Genomic DNA, 21,974 nt, shown 5'->3' with positions numbered 1-21,974 from the left:
TTCCAAGCAGCCCAGGATACCAGGGTGGGAGTGGGGAGGTGTTTTTCTTCCTTCTTTCTTCTTTTTTTTAAAGGAAGGTAATTCTCTCGCTCTCTCTTTTTTTTTTTTTTCATTTTGATGTTCCTTCTGTTTTGTTTTGTAGCGCCTCTTCCACATTTGACTTCAGATGATGTTGATAAAGCCTTACAAAACTCTCCACGGTTAATGCATGCTAGAAACACAGGTAATGCTGGCCCTGCCCCTTGCCCACTGGACAAATGCAGGGTCTTGCCCACAGGTAGCATGCTTTAAAGGTGGCACGCGGGATGGGCAGCGCATCAGGAAGGCAGAACGGAGAGAGGATGATTGAGGGGTTCCGCACATGCGGGAGGCTCTTGCGGGAGGTACCAGAGCCTACAGGCAGGGGGCGCCCTTTGGTTTCCAAGCACTGCCCACTCCCTTTGACAATCAAAGGACTTCTTTAACCCGCTGATGTGCAGAATTAGCCTTTAGCCATAGCCTTAGCTCATGTTTGCTGGATTATAATCTGCTGCTATTAGTCCCCAAATACGCGCTGTGCTGACCGTAGAAATTAAAAGCATGTTCGATGAAAAGGGGCCCTTAGTATTCCTTTTTTTTCCTTTTTTTTTTTTTTCATTTTCATTCTTAAAGGAATGTGTATTAGGACAAGCAGGAGTTTTATTTTTCCCTTTTAGAAAACGTTTTAGGACATTTGACTTGTCTTGACTTTAGTCTTCTTGCACAGACTTCGGACATTGGCAAAAGGCAGTAGAAAGGAATGCTCGTTCGTTACTTTATGTGAGCTTTTGTTGAAAGGGAAGCTGTGTTATAATTTTGGAGGATATGAAATTAGTGGCTAACCCAATCCCTGCTATTCTGTCTCTAACCACAGATTCTGCGTTCTCTTTATGTATTGCCTGAGCCTAGTAGAGTTTAACAGGATCCTTCGTCCCCGCTAACCTCCCCCCTGCCCCCCCATAGTAGAAGCTGGCTTTCTGCGGACGAATGTGCTCCTGGCTGGCCTCCGTTGTCTCCCTCCTGATAGAGACCATTGTAGAAGCATGGCCACAGGCTGCTCACCCCACTGTATCAGCCTGCGGGGACCCTCTGCCACCACCCAGGCTAGGGGAAAACCTTCGTGTTCTGGCAAGGTGTGGGTAACCCGCTTATAAGCCAAGAAGCCTCACTTGGAAGCACAGCCGTGTTCCAGCCATTTGCCAGTTTACTTTAAAATGTGTCATGTGAGTGAGTCCAGGTCTGAGTGTTACAATGAAATGGCTGCTTAATCTTGGTCCTCAATATTCAGAACGTTGTGTTTTAATGTAAAGTAAGAAAAAAAATGCTTCGAGTCAGTCATGCACTTTTTCAGCGTAGGTTACACACATCAGCCTATTAATGACCTTGTGGCCAGAAATAACAAATAACTTAGACAAAGTAATTTCCTTCTCTTAGGAAACACCTTTGAGCTATACACATTTTCTGATAATTTCACAGTTGTTTTAAAAAAATGTATAACACCAAGGGGAAAGTTTCAAGAAAGCTCTGTTTTCCTTACTTTCGTGACTGTGGAACATTGAACAATTGAAGAAAAGGACGACCAATTCCAAATGGACCTAACTGCAGAAAGGGAATTTTTTTCTGCTAATGACAGGGGCGTTGATTGAGAGAGAGAGACCGGGAAACATGCATTTGAATAGAAATGTGGAATCATTTTTAATAAGATCCATATAGTCTTTGGCAACATATTTGTAATCCTTTGGTACGACTTTCCAAGGGCTCTCTCAAATGTTTTATGGATTTTTATGCAATTTAAAAATGAAAATCGCACCATAGAATTTTTTTTTTTAATAAAATGAGATTGCTGGCAGGGAGATGGACACACAGATGGGCTTCAGCAAGAAGCTGTAAGATCAAAACACAAGACACTTTATCACGAACGGGGCACAGGACAGTTTGCCATCCACTTCCGTAGTCAGAATCAATTTCTGTCCCTTGTGCCTGTCCATCCCTTCCTCCCCAAAGTCTGGAGCAGCAGGCTTAAGGAGGGGTGCCTCCCTTTGGTGTCACAGGGCAAAGTAGATTTGGCACTGTTGCTGAGATCAACCACCACAACAACAGACCTTCACATGTTTTGTCTTTCCTTTTGTCTGCAGGGGGTGCAGCTTTTATATTCCCAAATACTTCAGTATATCCTGAAGCTACGCAAAGAATTACAACTAGGCCAGGTACGAAAACCCCCCTGTGTGATCTGTTCCTTGAGAGACATCCCAGGATGTCCCATGAGATCCGTGACTTAAGTCACGTGAGTCAGAGGGAGAGGATCCTCGGTCTTGAAGGGAGTCCTGAGCAGTCTCATTCTGCCTCTGTGGATTGGGAGCCGAAATTCGGTCAGACCATTTCATTCAAAGATCACATTAAAGGTCCCTGACTGCAGAATTCAAAGCAGACCAGCCCCTTAATGAGCTGCTTTAAAAGACAGATGGGCAAGGATGGGCCCCGGATGCCTGGCAATAAGGAATCCGTCTGCTTTCGAGGTCATGGAAGGACTTACACGAGGAATCCCCTTAGCGCTAGGGACGGACTCCCAGCAGGTCACAAGAGCCACTCCTTCAGGGCAGAAGCATGTGGTAGATAAAATGTACAACAGACTCTTACCTTATGTCTTTCCTGAGGATTTCTCTAGGTAATTGATTTACATATCATTCATGAAAAAATAAATATTATCCAGGGCTTATTAGTGACAAGCACAATGTTACATCCTGGGAGCATGAGGATGAGCCAGACTTCAGAAAGCATCCTGTCTTCAGAGAGCTGGCTCTTCATTCCACAGATGTCCAGGGAGTCCCTCCTGCGCGCCGGCCATGGAGGTACAAAGGACCCAGCTCATGGGAGCACATGTGCACTTGGCCCAAAGGTCTCGATGTTTCGGTAGAGCCACCTAGAGCTGGATCTAGACTCACGCACATAAGTATTTAACCTGTTTTCTCCATATCCGTTCGTGGATCTGAGACTCATGTCTTCCTAGACACAAGTTGTCGCCCTTTGACGTCTGGCTCACGTCCAGGCTACACAAGATTCATTTTGAACTCATCCAGGGCGCTAAGCTTGGCACCGCTGTTTCTTTGCAGTGAGAAAGACTGGGGACCAGTGAGCTAAATAGCATGAGCGGAGAAGCTTCTCAGAATTGCTCCCACTCTGACATTACCCTGTTACCACCTTAGTACCTTCAGGCTGGTGATTATCCTCTTCTCCAACGTTGGAGGAAGGGTTTGCTGCCCTGCTCCTGGGGAACACGATGGAAAGGCTTAGCCAAAGTGCTTACTTACCTCTGTCCTGTTAGAGACTTTCCAGGCCATTTAACTGGGGACAAGACCCAGGGTCTAGAGTGAGCTAGACCACGAAGAACCCCACCATTTACCTCTATAAATGAATCCTTGGGAAAACAAACAGAAGTGTAGGAAAATTACAAAGGTTTTGTGAGCATTTAAAAAATATTTCCATCCATACTTAAAAAAAAAAAAAAGCGCTATCTAGAATGGGGGTCCAGGGCTTGTTTGCTTGCTTGCTTGTTTGTGTGTTTGAAGCTATTCATGGGTGCCCCTGACTGAGCTGCAAAATCCAGGGATCATGAGCTAGTGTTGGAGTTTTGTCAAAAGATCACAACATTGGCCAAATCCATTGGTACAGCCCAATGATCAGACCAGCTAGCTGGTTGCTTGTTGCTACATAGGACAGTGAATCCTGGAACGACTTATTTTTCATATTTTAGGATATAGTAGATTTGGAAGATACGGTCTCCCAGGTGTATGGAGAGGGAGAGCTGGGAGGTGATGTCTGGGACACCCCTCTGTGCTTCGGCCCTAGGAAAGACAGGTGGCCAAGTCAGATGCACCTTGCATAGCTCTGATAAGGCCTTCCTTGGGGCCATCATCTGTGTGTGACCTGGAAGAGATCACACCTCCATATCTCCATACCAGTAAAGTATGTTTCTGAGACTCAGTTTGTATCAAAAATACCTATTTTGATAACTGCTACTGTGATTGTCAAGGGGGATACACACAATTTGGGATATGAGCTATAAAGACTTTGAATCAGACCGAACAAGCCAGAACTATTTGCTGACAGCCAGATTCAGGGGTTTGACCTTGGGAGAAGAGAGTTACTGCTCTACTTAGGTGGAGGCAGGGATTGACCTTGAAGGAATGCACACATGGACATTTCACTGCTTTGTTCATACCTCTCCCTTCTCTTCCCAGGCTTGCTCCTATTTGCTTTGTTCAAATGTTCCTGATTCAAAATACACCCTCCTTTCATGATCCCATTGTTGAGTTAGCATTTAGGTCCGTCTCTCCCCTACTCTTATAATGCATTAGCACATCGGCATATCATTTTACATTTTGTTTTTCATGGTCATGGTTTTAGGATGTCTCATGCATTTTTTGGGTTGTGTCACATTAGAACTACTAGAAGCTCTTTCTCCATCTCTCCTGTAAGTACCCTCCTTCCTTGCTGAACACATGCCTTTGGAGCCATGGCCCCTTGAGGTCTCAGGTGACATGAAAGAGACAGGTCTGACTCATCGAAACTTGCATGCTGGTTTTTGACCTCATGATGTACCACCCTGCCTGGCATCCTAGGGGCAGTTTATAGGAAAGCTCTGGTGTATGCCAACGGGGACATTCTGAAATCCCGTCTCTCCTCCTCCATCAGCATGCAATCCACGGATCATAACACACATCTAGAATGTTCTCAAAAGAGACTGGAGGGTTGAGCCAGCAAATGCAGCCTTTACTTTTGCTTTGCAGCTGGTGCTCTTCAGGGGTTTCTCAGCATCTTAAGCAATTCCCCCGTTGGAGTTCACAACTTGGTGACATTGTCACCAATTGAGCACCAAGGCAATGCAGCTAATGCACGTTCTCCTCTGTCAGGTGCTATGTAAAGCTATATCCCAGCTTATGGCTAAAAATGCACTCTTTGCTTCCCACCCCCCACCCCCCACCACCCCCCCGCACCCTGGCTAGACTCACCACAGCGATCTGCACAGCTAGGAGACAAAGGAATGCAAGATGTTCCCAGATTTCCATGTCTTTGATAGAGGATTTTAGAAGCCTGGAGGAAGGTCTGGAGGAAAACAAGGGAGAGACTTAATCACGTTAGGGTTAACTCCAGAACTTCTTTCCATTGAGTAGGGGTTTATCGGTTGGTCCTAAGCAATAGCTCTCAGTCTTTCTGTCTTTGCAGCAGCATCCAGGTTCACTGACAGCACGCAGATCTCATCCTCCCTACCCCCCCCCCCCCCCCCCCCCGCCCCATACCAGCCAGGGCCCTTCAGCTCAGCTTTGCAAACATGGTGCGGATCCTGCAGAATGAGGATGAGCTCTCCTGTGGTCTAAGTTCTGGTCCATTAAAAAATAAAGTGGGCAGGTAGACATCCTGAGGACTAGAGGATGTTCGTCTTTAAGCTTGATGAAAGCAGAATACAAAACTTGGTGGACTTAACCCTGCAGGAAGGAGAATAGAATATATATGTTGTCTTGATTCACTGATGCCCAGGGAAGGGAGTGAGTTGGGGGGGAGGAGTCTCATACAAAAACAGGAACCAATCCCAGCTCCCAGGAGATAAATCAAGGTGCTAGTGTGAGGGACCCAACACTAGTCAAACTCCTTATTTTCAGTATTGTGCTTCTTGATCTGGATCAAGGCATAAAACACACTTCTGTGGTAACCCTAAGCTGCCCCTGAATGCCTTTTATGAATTTTGGTTTCTAAACACACAGCCTGTTACAGAAGAAATAGCAGACCCAGTGCCAGAAAGCAGTTCTTCTCTGACATGGGACCTTCTGCCAAGTGTATGAGTTAATTACCTCAAAGATCACAGTTCAAGAGAGATGGAGAGTGTGTTGAACTGACTGCCAAAAATGAAATGTAAAATAGTAGAAGTTCTGTGTCCTACTATTAGTAAGGGGCACATAGCAAATGTGCACGGAGTCAAAGTTTCTCAAGCAGCCCAGGAGGAGAGCTGCCCAGCGCTAGCCGTGCTGCGGGGTGCTGTGGTTGGAGGGGGCCCCGCCGTGGCCTCCTGTCCCGGTGTGGCTTCATTCAGTCTTGCCCAGTGTCCCCTCCCACAGGAGGGAGGCTCAGTGCCCACAGCGCGTGAGCGGTAGCTGATAAGGAAGCATTGGACCAGAATTTCATGAACAAAAACAAAAGCCTACTTATCTTCCATGGCAATATGTTTATGAACATGTTAATCATCGTTCCTATAAACATCTCAAATTCTTGGCTAAAAATCAGACTTGGTGTTGTTTAGGTCCTGACTTATTTTCAAGGGAGGATGGAACATGGTTATACATCCCAAGAAGGATTTATGAATAAAGGGTTTCAAAATATTTTTCTCTTAGTAGTTGGGTGTTTTTTTCCAGTCACATTTCATGAGCAATACTTTTATGTTTAAAGTGGGAGTGGACCAACCTGCTGACATTTGCTGTTCATTCTGTTAGCATTCTCTCTGGTAAAAAGGACCCAAATTAGAGCTCTTTGCACACTTTTATTCATTTGCACTGACATGCTCAGGTAGTAGTTCTGAGATCGTTATCTGTAGGAACCCAGATTCCTGCCTAGAAATAAGTACTGGAAATTGTCTAGAACAGGCTTGCTCAAACACGGTTCAGTGTGTTCCCAGGTCACCTGGGATCTGGTCAAAATGCAGATTCTGATTCAGTAGCTCTGAACTGACATTCTGCCTTTCTCACAAGCTCCCAGATGTTGCTAATATTGCTGGTCTGCGGACCACACTTTGAGATCTAGGATCTAGAACATAGTTCAGTATTGACTTGCTTTTTCATTCAGTCAACCGAAGCCCCTTGTCAAGATGCGCCTGTTGGCTCCTGAGTTCGGCTAGATGCTGTTATATTCGTCTTGCTAGTCCAGTTTTCCTTCTGAGACAATTTTCAAACTGAAACTCTGGCTGACCATTTTTTTTTTAAGACAAAATGCGACTAGATGAGTATCCACGTGCAAAGGGCTCCCAGAGACTTAAGTTGAAATTCAGTTGTAAATTGATAGCAGCTGCAGATTTAATTCCCATGTGCAACCCCAGCACCAGAAAAGTGAGACTCTGAGGAGCTGAGTGGGAAAAGGCTTATGGTCCAAACTGCAAAAATGCCAGTGGAGAAGGAGGGGTGAGCAATAGCAGAGTTTAAAAAGAAAAATTATCTTACTCAACCAAAGCTATAGAGGGTAGGATTTCAGAGACCACACTGATCGAGATGCTTGTAGCCAAACAGACCAAATAAATTAAGGCAACTCTGGGTTGAATTTCACGTTGCATTTCAGTGGTATTCTCTTTGGGATCCGAAAATAGGAAGAGATGCATCTTGAGCAATGTAGTCAAACTTTTTGAAGATTGATCCACCAGATTACCAGTCTAAAACAGGGTCAAATCATCTGTTTAAAAAGAGGCTTCAGACTCATTGTGTTGCCCTGCACTTTGAGTGAGATTTTGTAGCGATTTCCAGGTGTGCTGAAGTATCTGCCTGTGGCTTTCAGTTGGCTCAGAATTACACATGGCATTGAAGTGAGTCCCCATCAATCCAAGAAGACATAGTTTTGAAGTGGATCTGTGATGAGATTTCGTGTAGAAATCACTTTATGTATGCACAGTTAGTAAGAATATGCATGGTAATGTTCTGGAGTATGTTTTCGGAAGAACCTTGAAATGACTTAGAGTCTTCATAATCGTTAATAGAACTTGCGTTGAGGATGCAGAAGTATAGTTAAGTTTGTATTGCGAAGTGCAATGAAGATTTACAAGACAAATGATAATGCATTGTAAATACAAGGAAATCAATGGCATATGCTTCAGCACTTTTAAAAAAAATTTTTATTTATTTGTTTGAGAGAGAGAGAGAGCACGAGCAGGGTGAGGGGCAGACCGAGAAGCAGACTCCCCACTGAGCAGGGAGCCCAATGCAGGGCTCGATCCCAGGACCCCAAGATGATGACCTGAGCCGAAGGCAGATGCCTAACCAACTGAGCCACGCAGGTGCCCCTATGCTTCAGCTCCTAGGCTCATTGTTAACATGTTGCATGGGCAATGTTATTTCAATCTTGAGATTGATTTCCTGCAGTTCTTTTAGAGAAATTCTAAATTCATTTGGAATTCATTTGGAAAAAAGTAGATACTTACATAGAAAAATAACTGGACACTTAAGATCGATTTAATATAACTGGGTGAGATTATAAGGAGAAAATGAGGGGTCACCAAGAGAGGCAGCTGGCCAGTAAGGGGATAAGATGGCCATGCTCATTTCCAAGGAAGAAAAAGAGAAAGGAACTTAAGTGCCATTTGGTGGCTTTAGGGGCAGACCTTGAGCAAGGATTGGTGGACTTAACCAAATTGAGCACTGTTCTGGATGAGTCATGAAGGTAACAAAGGGATGAATTTAGGTCGGTCGCAGGTAGAAGCAGGTCAAAGTAGATCGTGAGAAACTCTTAATATGGTCTTGACCTGTGATTGTAGGAAGTTTCTATGGAAGACTCATCAAAGTCTGCAAGAATCTGTCAGTGAGAGTTGTTAGCTCAATGGGTGAAAATGTTAGATCAATAGAATAAACAAAACGATAATTTCTAGGTAAAACCCAAATCTAATGGAATACAGGTTGGGTATTTCTTTGGATTACTGGATTTCCACCCACAATAGTTATTCTAATAAACACAAAAATTACAACAATCACAAAAAACAGAGATTATATCTATTATAAAATTACATTATTGATCTTTCAGTTGATTCATTTGTCTTTGCAGATTTACCTTATGACCCACCCAGGAGATCAGCCTGGACTAGTCACGGCCACCCCACCCCCCAGTCGAAAGGTATAGTGTTGGCCCAGCTGCTTGAATCTGCATGTCACAAGGCAGTAGATAACTATTTTGGAACACATAACAATTTCTACAGCGAATCTATGCTTTTTCAATGCATGAAGTGTTTGTTCCATTGGCAACAAAGTGCAACTGATCTTTAAAGGCAATGATTCTTTCTCTCCTGGGGTTATACCTACTTCCATACTTCCATAACAAAAAAAAAAACAAATGATGTAATGTATTTCAACAAGGACAAAGGCAAGTCTCAAGAGATGTCTGGGCACGGATTAAATACTGGGTGATTTCCTAATCTTGGCCATGTTTAAAAGTATCCGTGGCTTTATTTTATTTTCCTGGTGATTTCCCTTTTTCTGTTTCGTTTAGACTGTGATTCATTTTAATCTGTATCTCAAATTCTTTTTTTTTTTTAGTTTTGGAAACAGTGCTCTATAAATTTTTAAAATAATTTAAAGTGCCCTCTTTTTTTTGCTACAATGTCTACATTTGGTTTCATTAGAAAGGCACTTCTCTTGCCATTAAACGCAGCTTAGTATAAGAGCAAGACTACTATGTTAATAACTAAGATAATCGATGGAATGGTAGTATAACACATCAAAGACTAATGGTCAAATAGAAGTTACATCTAACTCTATCTTTTGCTTTTGGATTTTCAGCTGCTCAACCGTCTCCTTCCGCAGTGCCCAAAACCGAAGACCAGCGTCCTCAGCTAGGTATGTTTGAGGGAACGTCTTGCTGGCCATCAAAAAAGAAGTAGATTTAGCAGCGTATTTCTGAAAATGTGTCACTTCCTAAATGAAATAAATGTGATTTTGTCTTCTTTATCATGGCTCCATATATAAAATGTGGACCAAATCATCAGTCTTTTCAATAGGGATAGCTTGAGATTTTGCTAAAACATTTCTGAAATCTATGCAGTAAATATGGAGAAAGCACTGTTGCACGCAGGCTGCTGCTTTTTGACAGATGAGTTTTCATTTCACCTTCAAGCCATGTTCAGTGTGCCAGCGTTTTGCCAGGTCCGATGTGGAGCGCAGTGGAGGGTGGAGATTGCCAGTGTGCTGAGGGACACAGCCCACATGGCACCAGGGCCAAGAGGGGACGTACCACGTTTGCCCAGTTTCCGTCCAGGGATGGAGAGAGCTGGGTGTCGGGAACCCCGAGCCAAATCTGCGCTTGGCCACCAGCTAAGAGGCCTTTAGCAAGAAACTTCGCTCAGATTCCATGTGACATCTTATTCAGTACAGGAAGTGGTGCTAGGTGACTTTGGTGTGGGGGTACGTTCAAGCCTGAAATCTGGAAACACAAGTGGGTCAGCATTATGCCTCCAGCGACCTCATACCAAATCATGACGAGGTCTTTGGGATTTGACTTCTTTTCTTTTTGCTGTAGATCCTTATCAGATTCTTGGACCAACAAGTAGCCGCCTTGCAAACCCAGGTGAGATCATGCTGGTGATTTTGCTCCTAACAAAGTTACCCTTTTTGGCCATGGCTGTTTTGTAAGTTTAACTTGTATCGGTGAGAAATCCCTTCAACTGAACAAAGTTGAGTTTAGATCTCATTGGATTATTTGCCTAAATGGAAAAAAAAAATGGGTCATATTATGAATTAAGACTTTAGCTTCAGCAAAGAGCAGTATCAGCTAATCTAAGCTGTATCAGTTCCCTTGGGGGCTTCGACCACAGACGTTTATTGTCTCAGTCTGGAGGCCAGAAGTCCAAAGACAAAGTGTTAAGTGTCAGGCAAGGTTGGTTCCTTCCGAGGGCTGTGAAGGATGGATCTGTTCCAGACCTCTCTCCTTGGCTTGTAGATGGCTGTCTTCTCCCTGTGTCTCTTTACCTGTCTTCTCTGTGTGTGTGTGTCTGTGTCTAAATTTCCTTTTATAAGGACACTAGTCATATTGGATTAGAACCTACCCTGACTTTACTTTCACTTAATCACCTCTGTAAAGACCCTATTGCCAAATAAGGTCACATTCTGAGATCCTGGAGGTTAGGATTCCAACATAGGCGTTTTCGGGAGACACAGGTGAACCCATCACACAAGCCGATTAAATAATATCTTGAAAAGGAGAACCTTAATTTCCACCGTAAGGCTTCAGATCCAGGATCATCGTCAATGAACGGTCTGTTTTTGAACTTGGAGGCTAGAAGAAAGTGCACGTTCTTAACTGGCCCACTTGTGACCTGTCCCTTGCCAAGGATCGTCACTTGTCATCACATTGCATTGCCCACCAAACTGTTTGATTTGTTTGTATACCGATCAGAACCAGCTGTGCTGGCATCTGCCTCAGAAATTCACGGCATATGCTGCATATTCTCAACGGCACATCCAAACGCCAAGATGACACAGGCCTATTGCAAGGACAAGCTGGAATGTATATTTCCTAAACACTGAGGCCAAAATCGGGCTGGAAGTGGAAAAGTCCAGATTCAATCAGCATGCATCCCAGCAAGGGTATCTATATTTTGAGAACATGAAATATCTTCATTATTGGGTGTCTGCAGCATTCACCTTCAGTTTTAGGTAACGTTAACTAGTTCAGCAAATACCTTTTGGGCATCTGAGCAGTTAGAAGGGACTGTTCTGTTTCCTTCTCTGCCCTGGAGACTGGACCAGGCGCTCGATAATTATTTGTTGAATAAATCAATGCAGGGAATAAGGAGACACCGTCCTTGACCCTCAGGGACCTTACATTCTGGTGGAGAAATGAACGCAGGTGGTTCCAACCCTGTCCACTCTTCATGGAGCCACAGGCTCTGTTCTCTTCAGCAAGCATCCAATTGGTGGCCAAGGCTCCTGGGTCTCTGGTCCCCCTTCATCCCTGTGCTCGCTTATGATGCTCCAAAACTGTTCAAACAGAAATGATTCCCGTGTTTGGAGATGACTATTATCAGTGGTGCTTCAGGAAGACGGCTCTGGCAGCAGCGTTCAGGATAGATTAGAACAAGGAAAAGGAACAGAAGCAGAAGCACTCCGGGGACGTTAATACAATCACATGAAGTAACAAATAGCTCCCACCCTGTGTAATGCCTGGGCAAGCACTCATGTCCATGGTGCCGCCCCTTGAGAGCCCCGGCTCGTCATTATCTTCCTCCTACAGAAGAGGAATCAGAGGTCCAGAGACATTAGGTAACTTTCCCTGGGTCACACAGCCAATAAGAAGGGAGGCTGGATTTGAGCCCTGACTCTCTGTCGCCAAAGTCCGGTTTTATTTTCTTGAGCTAAGCCGTCCCTGAGTAAGCATGAGGGAGCAGGGAGGGCTTGGAGAATGGAGGTCAAGAGAACAGAAAGGAAGGATTTCCATTTAGTTCAAGGAGTGTTCAGGCACTGGGAAAATGTCTCGGTCCATGGCAGGTCAGCAGCTTCGCACTGGGGGTGAAGACTGCACTTTGTATCGCAAAGACTGTCCGCCCTGGGCCTGGGGAAGGTGCCAACATCCCCACTCAGGGCTGGAGGGTAAAGATTTGTTCTACTCCGTTTATAACGAATTAGGCCTTCTCTCCGTCTCTCCTTGGGCCGCATGTCAGTTGTGTTCCTGTGGTCTTCTCCCCCCAAGCCCGGAATGTCTTTTATCTTCCTGTGAATGAGAATGCCTCTTCCTGTTTGATTCGGTTTCCCCTTTCTCTGATAAATAAATCCGTCATCACTTAAAATTCCTGCCTTCGCTCTTTGTACAGTGCAAACTCGTCTTAATCATTTGAAGTGGAAAGTGACATCATAGTGTATACATGCACAGAACAATGATGGCATCTCAGTGTCCCCGACCCAGATATTCATTCGATGTGCATTTGATGGGCCGTAGCTCTCCTGCTGAGAGCTGAGTCCCTGCACAATTATGTCATGGGTCACCTATAAGCCATGCAGCGGCTTTCTGTCCCATCAGAATGGATGCACATTTAATGCGGCTTCTCTTACGGACTGAAAGTGCTTTCTTGGGTTATGTCCAGTGGCTCCTTTAATGCTAACTGGAGACTCTTTAATGGTGGGAGTGAAACGTGTCCAGCCTCACGCGCACCCAGAGACCTGTGTTAGCGATGCCTTTGCCATTTGTTTGGAGTTGGGAGTGTCCAGTCTCCCACTGGGAACCTCCCAAGCTCCGGGCCCAGGGAAGGGACACCCTGGAGAGGAGTCGGGAGTGTGGAGGTGTGTGCAGAAACCCGGGCCTGGAAGCAATGGTTTGTTCCGTGATTTGGCGTCCAAGCTTGGAGTCCGGGTTCCAACCCTTGCTGACCTTGAGCAGGATAAGTCACTGTACCTCTCTGGGCTCTAATTTCCTCACCTCTACAATGGGCTGTCACATGATTGGGGGGGGTTAAAAAAAACACATGTAAAGTGTTCAGGACAGTGCCCGGCACATAGTAGGCTTTCAGTGGCCATCAGCCCGCCCTGAAAATAACTGTTTGCAGTTCTTCACAGCCAACGGGCACGGGGTGCACGGGATGGGGGGGGCACTTGGCTTCCTATTGTCATCTTGTAGCTCTAGGCAAGGTGTGTGCCTCTCTTTAAACTCTGGTTTTCAGCTCAAACAAATCATGATTTTCAGTCCAAACCTTCGTGCACCGAGTTCATCCTCATAGTGACCCAGCGAGATAGTACTATTACCTTCACCCCCATTTTACAGAGGGGGGCACTGAGGCACGGAGAGCTGGGTGAGCTGCCCAAGGTCCCGTATGTGCCAGCGCCAGGACTCAGCAGAGGCCGCGATGTTTCCAAAGTGGTGCTTCCAGCCACTGTACTGCCCTGCCCTCTCCCGAGTCCTGCCTGGAGCTACACGGAGCCCGGGGGCAAAGCTTTCCCCCTGGGACGCGCCTGCTGCCGGGAGCTTAACATGATGGAGGGGCCAGGCTGTGTGCACGGGTTTCTCTGCAGCATGCCCGGCTACGGTAGAACGTGGTCCCAAAGGGCTGACACCGTGGTGCTCGTTGGACCCCTCTCTGCTTTCTTTACTGCTCTGCCCCTCTGTCAGGTGGCGGCCGAGGTGCCCTGCTCTGGGGACACCCCCCCCCCCCACTGGACCCACAGCTGCTGAGTCATTCCCAGCCCTGCTTTTCTCTGTGCTTTACAAGCCTTTTGGATGTTTTGCCCTTTTCTGCTCAGTCGACCTTCTTTGCTACTGTTATTTCTCTTCTTTTCTTTTAATTGCATTAAGAGACCACTTTTCTTCTAAAAATTAAAGGATTGCCTTCTATTTCAGGCTGCACCCCTCCCCCCTTCATCCCATTGGGCTCTCCTGTGGGTGGACAGCCGAGGTCTTTGTTTTTCCCACCAGTCCTAGCTTTTTGGTTAATTACCTTAGACAAAACCAGGGCAAAAGTCGGTAAGCCTTACTGATGTTTCAAAGCTGCTACCAAGATAGGTCTAGAAAACAGATGTCAAGGGTTTTCCGGAAGGAAGGTGATGGACCAGGGGGAGGTCGTGGGGCTGCTGGAGGGCAGATCCCAAATGTAAGAGCTTCTCTTTCACTTGTTGGCTTGGCCAGTGAGCAACCCAGACCCCTCTTAGGCTTCCTAAAGCTTAGGTATCCTTGTTTTGGATTCCCTGTTGTATGTTCTAAAATGCATCTTTATCGTGCAGTAAATGTTACTGTTTTTAATTGCTTTGAAATTTGTGGCCACAAGGATCTCAGTTAACATACCACTGGCCGAGTTCTCAGCAGCCATGGTGCATCCTTGACAATTCTTGCACAGTGAGAAAACCTGCCCTAGACTGCGAATACAACAGATTTTGTTATGAATATTAAATTTAACAATGAATGAGCTTGACGTCATGTTGCATTTTGTAATATTTACTTAAACAGGAATTGATTTTCCTTTTTTTTCAAAAGGTTTTATTTATTTATTTGACCGAGAGAGACACAGCGAGAGAGGGAGAAGCAAGCTTCCCGTGGAGCAGGGAGCCCGATGCGGGGCTCGATGCGGGGCTCGATCCCAGGACCGTGGGATCATGACCCGAGCCGAAGGCAGACGCTTAACAATTGAGCCACCCAGGCGCCCCTGATTTTCCATTTTTGCTTCTGTGCTCGGATTTGGAAGCTGATGAATTTTGTTATAGATCTCTGATTCCCATAGACACTTGAAATGCTCCGAGGCCTGAGCCCTGTGTCTTAAAGGCTGCTGGGTAAAATGGTCTGATAAGAAATTGCTCATCTTTGAATTTCCAGCCATGAATTTAGGTCCCTGACTTTCTAGTTCTTCAGGAGCAGGAGAGATAGGAACCACTTTTGTCCACTGGTTCTCTCTATACATGTTTACAAAGGAAATGGGCAAGGGACAGATTCTTAAGAGCAATGTCAAGGTTTGAATAAATGCCAAGTATTTTTCTGGCTATTTAGGAAGGTCTGTGTATTTATGCAAAATCTGTAGAATTAATCTCTCTGTGGGAGGAGGTTGACAGTGAATATTTATTTTCGGACAACTCTATGTGTTTATATTGAAGCATACATTGGAATGTTAAGTAAAAAATCCATGTTTTTCCCTATTCCCAGGTCCGATATGGAATTTTTTTCAAGTAGTAATCCTTTGGTTACAATATATATACTAAAACCATATGGTTTTCTCATACCATTCTTCGTATTTTTTTTTAAATGCATATTAATGAGATGTTGGGGGCAATAGAACTTGATTGGGAACAGTTTGAATATGTGGTTCGGAAAAAGCATAGGTTTCCATTGAGACGAAAGACAAGCTGTTAATATATTTCAAATGTGTTGCGAGACTGAAAATGATAATTTTCCAGAACACATTCAGAAAAGGCTGACCTTTCTCATGATGCTATTGTATGGATGAATTCACAAACATATCCATTTCCATGTAGCCAGTGTGGAAACAGGGACTTACGAGTTGGACAGTTTATATAGGGAGCTAGGGAGGAGGGAGGATTTAGGAAAAAAACAAATTTATAATTGATTTTTACATGACATCAGTCCCCTGAAGGGTTGCCAGTTAAAGTTGCTTTAATCATTTTATCACATCAATTGATATTTACTGATCGTGTAATAAAAGTAATCTTTATGGTATAAGCCCGAGGTAATGCTGTAGCTGGAGTTTGGGAGGAAAGACATGCCTCTTATTTGCTTGCAAAGCTTCTAAAATCTGTTCAGCACATCTTAGCTTCTCCCGGTGCTCAATACTGCTGTCGATATTTGCATGCTTCTCTCCTGTGGGGAGCCGTAAATCATCTTAAAGTAGTGTAACGTGGCTAGAATGATGTGCCTGGATTTTTCTCGGAATTTAATAAAACCTAAAAGCCACATCCACGCATCTCCAGTGCCATCAAAAAAATTCTGACTGTGCATCCCCGACTAAATGAGATCTCAGACAAAGCTGGAGTCTTGTTGGTTCCCCAAAAATCCTTGCAGCCACACACCGTTCTTCTTCTGGAAACTCTTCTGAACACAATTGGCATTGCAGAGCAGGGGCAACACGTGGATTTCCGTTACGATGCAGTTGCCTAAGTACTGGAAATAGGTGATCTGGTTTGAAAAAGAGCCAACTATTTTCTAAACTTCCTCATTCTGAGTGGGTTAATTCTGTTCTAGGAAAAGTTTTGACAGAATTGCTTTCTGGGTGCCAGCAAAATGTTATGTTAGAAATAACGGTGTTTACTTCCATTCTCTATGTTTTTCCATAAACTTTTAGAAGTTCATTTCCTAAATCTGACTTTTATTATTTTACTTGACCTTGCCAATATAAATGGTATTAAGTCATTATTGCCATCAACATAATGGCACTTTCTGCCTCACAAAAGAGGAAAAATAAACCCTTTCACCCCTGAAACACAAAGTGGACTTGGCTGGTCTTCTAAGGAAGTCAGAAATGGATGGGACCAACCTAAACTTGGCCCCATAGGAATTCTTTGCATTCCATAAAGGACTTGGATCAGTGGATCCGCCTGATAGTCACCGAGGATCCTCGCCTCGGGTCAGGTTCCCTAGACACAGAGCTTGGGGTAAGGATATACCTGTGCAAGTGATCAATGAAGTATATGTTTCTGGGAGAGAGGCGGTGACGAAGCAGAAAAGGGCAGGGGTTGAGCTAGGGGGGCTGGTGGCCTTAGCCAGAACCTTGCCATGGTCTGATCCTGCGAGGACCTCCGGAGTAGGAACAGCATCACAGAATTGGCCCCTCCCTGGGGCAAGGAGATGAGCCTCTGGTCCACGGTGTCAGCCCCTCGGGCCGTGGGCTGCCTGGGGTGGGTGAAGCAGCTCCTCTTCATCCAAGGGCAGTTTTCTGAAGAAGAGGGAGGGAAGCTGCAGGACGAGAGCTGCGGCCACCCCCAGCAGCTGAGGGATGGGTGCACGGGCCGGGTTAAGGGGATTTGCGTGGAACACCACTAGCGCCCACTTCTGTCACTGAAGAAACAAAGCCTTTAGCTCAGAGCCTGTTCTCATGGGTGTCCCGTTTCCTTTTCCCACCTCTCTAGGGAGTGGACAGATCCAGCTTTGGCAGTTTCTCCTGGAGCTCCTCTCAGATAGCTCAAACTCCAACTGCATCACCTGGGAAGGCACCAATGGGGAATTCAAGATGACCGATCCTGACGAGGTTGCCCGGCGCTGGGGAGAACGGAAAAGCAAACCCAATATGAACTACGATAAACTCAGCCGTGCCCTCCGTTACTACTATGACAAAAATATCATGACCAAAGTCCACGGGAAGCGCTATGCCTACAAGTTTGACTTCCACGGGATCGCCCAGGCCCTGCAGCCCCACCCTCCAGAATCATCTCTGTACAAGTACCCCTCGGACCTCCCTTACATGGGCTCCTATCACGCCCACCCACAGAAGATGAACTTTGTGGCCCCCCACCCTCCGGCCCTCCCTGTGACATCGTCCAGTTTTTTCGCCGCCCCAAACCCCTACTGGAATTCGCCAACGGGAGGTATATACCCCAACACTAGGCTTCCCACCAGCCATATGCCTTCTCATCTGGGCACTTACTACTAGAGCCGGGAGGGAGGCCTTTCCCAACAGCATACGATCACCAAGAAATTGCTACAAACTCTATTGGAGAACGTGAATCAAAAGTGCCTCAAGAGGAATGAAATCGCCTGACTGGCTCTAGGGGAAGGAATCCAGGGGAGAGATCCAAAGACTCTTAGTGGGAGGGAATTACTAAAGTATTACTACAGGAATAAAGAGGATGCTACAAATGTAATGGATATGGACATACCATGTAAAAGACATTGTAAGTAGAAGCATGACGTCACAAGGACAAAGTGCCAAAGAAAGTGTTCTTAAGAAGTGTCCAAACTTCTGAGGAGAGTTTGGGGTCCTGCTAATGCCAAGGGGGGAGGAGAGTAAAGTGATAGTGGTAACGTAGTCTTGACCTAATGTACCATCGAAATGTCATTTTAAGGAAAACTACCTGTATTTAAAAATAGAAACATATCAAAAATAAAAAAAAAAGAGAAAGAGAAGAGAGAGACTGCAGCCCATGGACCAACGGCCACATGGAACTCAGCGGCACTTGCTGTTTTTGGGTGAAATCAGATTCTTTCCATTGAGTGGAGAGCCATTGGCTCTCGCTAGCTGTGAAGACGACCCAAGGCTGCCAACTTACTCCTTGACAGTATTGTGGAACTGTGAACCCGGCGGGGCGGTGGGGCTGAGAACGTGTGCGGACAGTGAGCGTGTGGGTGTAGACAGAGGGCTGGAGGAGGTAGAAGAGGAGGGAGCACAGGAAGAGGAGGCCACGGGGCTGGGAGAGACCCTTGTCAAGCAGTAGAGACTGGACTTAGGACAGTGCGGAGACTTGGAGAAACGAGTGGAGGAGACATGTGGGTTAATTGGTCAGTGTTCTACCAAACGCAGTGTTAAGAAGAAGAGTACCGCGCAGCGGAGGAAGGGGGGGGAGTAGTAGAATTCAGAAACAAAAATATGCATCTCTCTTTTTTTTTGTTTGTTTGTTTGTCAAAAGAAAATTTTAACTGGAATTGTCTGATATTTAAAAGAAACATTCGGGACCTCATCGTGAGGTGGGGGCTCTGGTCCCCACAGGGTCAGGTGAGAGGTAGCCTTCTTGGTAGCTGCCATCCGAAACCACCTAGGCATTTGGGTTAAGCAGAGGCCCCGGTTTCCCTTCGAGTCGCGAACGCTGTGCGTTTGTCAGAATGAAGTATACAAGTCAATGTTTGTTTTTTTTTTCTTTTTATATAATAATTATATAACTTATGCATTTATACACTACGAGTTGATCTCGGCCAGCCAAAGATACATGACAAAAGAGACAATCAATGATAGAATGTGGCCTTGAATTTTAACTCTGTATGCTTAATGTTTACAATATGAAGTTATTAGTTCTTAGGATGCAGAATGTATGTAATAAAACAAGCTTGGCCTAGCATGGCAAATCAGATTTATGCAGGAGTCTGCATTTGCACCTTTTTTTTTTTTAGCGACTAAAGTTGCCCAACAGAAACGTGTGCTGAGCTTTTGGGTTTTGTGCTAGAATTTTGTTTTGTCCAGGAACTCATGCAAGTGAGAGCCAAACCAATGGGGTATTTGGTGTCCAAATGGCGCTGGCCTCTACAGGCCCTTCTTGCTCACTCTCTTATTCCTAGCTTCTTCTGGAGCAGAAGGACCAAAGGTTTCACACTGGAACCTCCGTATTTGTGCCCAGAACGGAAAGGGGCCTCTAAAGCCGAGGTTGTGACAAATTCCATATAAGCGCCTGGTCACAGAATCACCCTTAATTCCTGCTGTGATCATAATACATTTGTTGAACGGCAAACAAGCCTTAATGCAAACTGTATTCTTGTTGATGAATAAAGCGTCACGGAGAGCCACAATTTCTCACTCTAAAGAAACAAGGGACAGCTTCTAAATTTGCCATGTGCCTTGCCTTTCAGAGGACCTCGCCAGGTCTTCCCACACCAGGATGACCTGGGTGTCGTGGTTGGGGACTCGCCGGCCCTGAGCCTGACACGTCACCAGACACTGTGTCTATGATCTCAAGTCGATTTCCCTTGACATCTTTTCTCTTCCGTGCATCACAAATGCCTCCAACCTTGGCCAAGGTGAAGGCAGTTTGAGCGGTGGGATACAAAGCAAGTGAGAGACAGCGACACTGAACAACTTCTTAGCCTGAGTCAGTTTCTGAATTGGCCCATTTCATAGCTGTTTTGGGCCTTGTTTTGCACTTTGTAATCCTTTTGCTATGATTAAATCAAGTTGCCAAACCTCTGTGCTATGGATATTTTGGCAGTGGTCTTTAAAGTCAGTATGATCCGATTACCAAAGCTTCAGACACTCTGCATTACTTGGATTAAAAGAAGTCCAACCATCAGTCATCTTGCAGCAGCTTGGGAAGGGTCCATAAAGTGCCTGTATCTCCTTAGGGAGAAAAAACAAATAAAAGCATAAAAGTTGGCAGTTGGGGTGACCCAAACCTTTCTAATGGAAAAGATCAGTCATCTTTATTTTGGAATGCAAAGTCAAGGACACCTACATTCTGCATATAAATACGAGTTTACTGGGATAGTCACTCAATTCCACTCCTCCAAGATTATATCATGAGCAAAATAATAAAAATAAGACCTGATTACCATATTCAATTTTAGCAGATGTTTTCAGTTAGGTTCTCCAACACGCCCCTCCTCAACCCAGATTATTAACAAGCTTTATGACAAGCGTGAGCCACAGAGATAATTTTGGATAACATGATAATGCTCTGTTCTCACAAATAAATAATGCTTAAATTACATCTCAAAATAACATTAGCTATGTGCTCCTGCCTTAATCTAACTCCAGAGCATTCTTCAGTTCATGTTCGTAATTGAATATGAACCTTTCCTGTCTCTGCTTCCCCCATCTCTCGGTTTGCCCTCACGTACACTCCCTGTCCCCGCACAGTATCGCTTCTCCTGGCGAGAGATCTGCCCACTCTTGTCTTCAGTGGTCTTCAGGGCTTTGTTGTTAGTGGAATCCCTGCAATAGCTTTGTGGGCACTTTGTGGCATCCCTGCTCTTTTCACATCTCAGGCAAGACTTCATTTTTACTCCCAGTCTGATGCCTTGGACAAGTCTTGGAAGGTCCATGGTGAAGAAAGAAGTCTGTCAGGACTGATACGTTCAGGGAGTCGCTGCCCCTCCCAAGCACGTGTCTGTGTCTCTGCAGCACCTGTCACCTGGGAACAAGGGCCTGGGGGGGCCTTGCCTTGGATGGTGGGCGCAGCAGAGACTGCTGATGCTCTGGAGCTAGGAGCTGATAGCAAACAGGGAAAACACGGATGTCCCGCAGGCCCCCAAATGGACCTTTACCTGTGGACACAACATGACTTTATTTAAAGCCTGGGTTAATTGGTCTCTCATCACTCCACCTGAATACAAGTTCTGGGATGGCTACTCAGAGAAGAAAAAAAACACTTTGGACTACTCAAAGTTATAGCAATTTCTGTCCCTTCTCTATCTTAAACTTAGCTTTAAAAATGTGTTAAAATGTTTTTATATCCAATGAGAAAAAGGTTGGATATAGAAGTCAAATCGTAAAAGTAACTAGAACCTCTTTATTTATCAGTGGTTCTCAAAGTGAGGTCCCAGGGCCAGCAGCATCAACCTCACTTGGGAACTTTTGTTAGACATGCAGATTCCCAGGCCCCGGCCCAGACCTCCTGAATCAAAAACTCTGTGCACGGGGCCCCGCCACGGGTTCTGACAAGCCCTTTGGGTGATTCTGATGCATGCTGAGGTCTGAGAACCACTGCAACGGAGGGAAAGAGAATTTGTGTCTCCGTGTGCGATGTTCAGTGGGAAATCTTAGTCCTGAATAGGTTTTCTTGTGGCTACATGAAAATACACCATCGGGGAAGCCAGTTGACTCTGCACATGTCCTCCTGAGTTACGGGCCCTCTGAGCCTCTCTCCTCCCTACTGTTAACTCGTCTCATATGTATTGGTTATCTATTGCCCAGGAACACAGGACCATGAACCCAGCAGTTGGAAGCAATGCACATCTATTATCTCACACTTTCTGTGGGTCAAGGGTCCAGGCATAAGGTAACTGGGTCTTCTGCTCAGGGTCTCACCAGGCTGAAACCTGGTGTTTCAGATAGGATGGTGTCAGATAGGAGTCAGGACGGTGATCTCATCTGAGAC

General features: G+C 45.3%; 1 protein-coding gene across 3 annotated transcripts in view; it reads left to right on the top strand.

Annotated features, from left to right (window-relative positions):
• Nucleotides 1-20,392, top strand: part of ERG (ETS transcription factor ERG) — a 183,569-nt gene extending 163,177 nt beyond the window's left edge. For all 3 annotated transcript variants that reach the window (XM_032392510.1, XM_032392512.1, XM_032392511.1), the window contains 6 exons: nucleotides 143-223; nucleotides 2,154-2,225; nucleotides 8,806-8,874; nucleotides 9,537-9,593; nucleotides 10,273-10,320; nucleotides 17,307-20,392. In XM_032392510.1, the coding sequence (XP_032248401.1) occupies nucleotides 143-223; nucleotides 2,154-2,225; nucleotides 8,806-8,874; nucleotides 9,537-9,593; nucleotides 10,273-10,320; nucleotides 17,307-17,827 (848 nt within the window). In that variant the 3' untranslated portion in view covers nucleotides 17,828-20,392. The remainder of the gene's footprint in view (nucleotides 1-142; nucleotides 224-2,153; nucleotides 2,226-8,805; nucleotides 8,875-9,536; nucleotides 9,594-10,272; nucleotides 10,321-17,306) is intronic.
• Nucleotides 20,393-21,974: the final 1,582 nt, after the last annotated feature.

This window comes from Phoca vitulina, unplaced genomic scaffold (genome assembly GCF_004348235.1).
Source record: "Phoca vitulina isolate PV1807 unplaced genomic scaffold, GSC_HSeal_1.0 scaffold68, whole genome shotgun sequence".
NCBI lineage: Eukaryota > Metazoa > Chordata > Mammalia > Carnivora > Phocidae > Phoca > Phoca vitulina.
The sequence above is the reverse complement of the archived record's forward strand: the minus strand, read 5'-3'. Positions and strand labels throughout refer to the sequence as shown.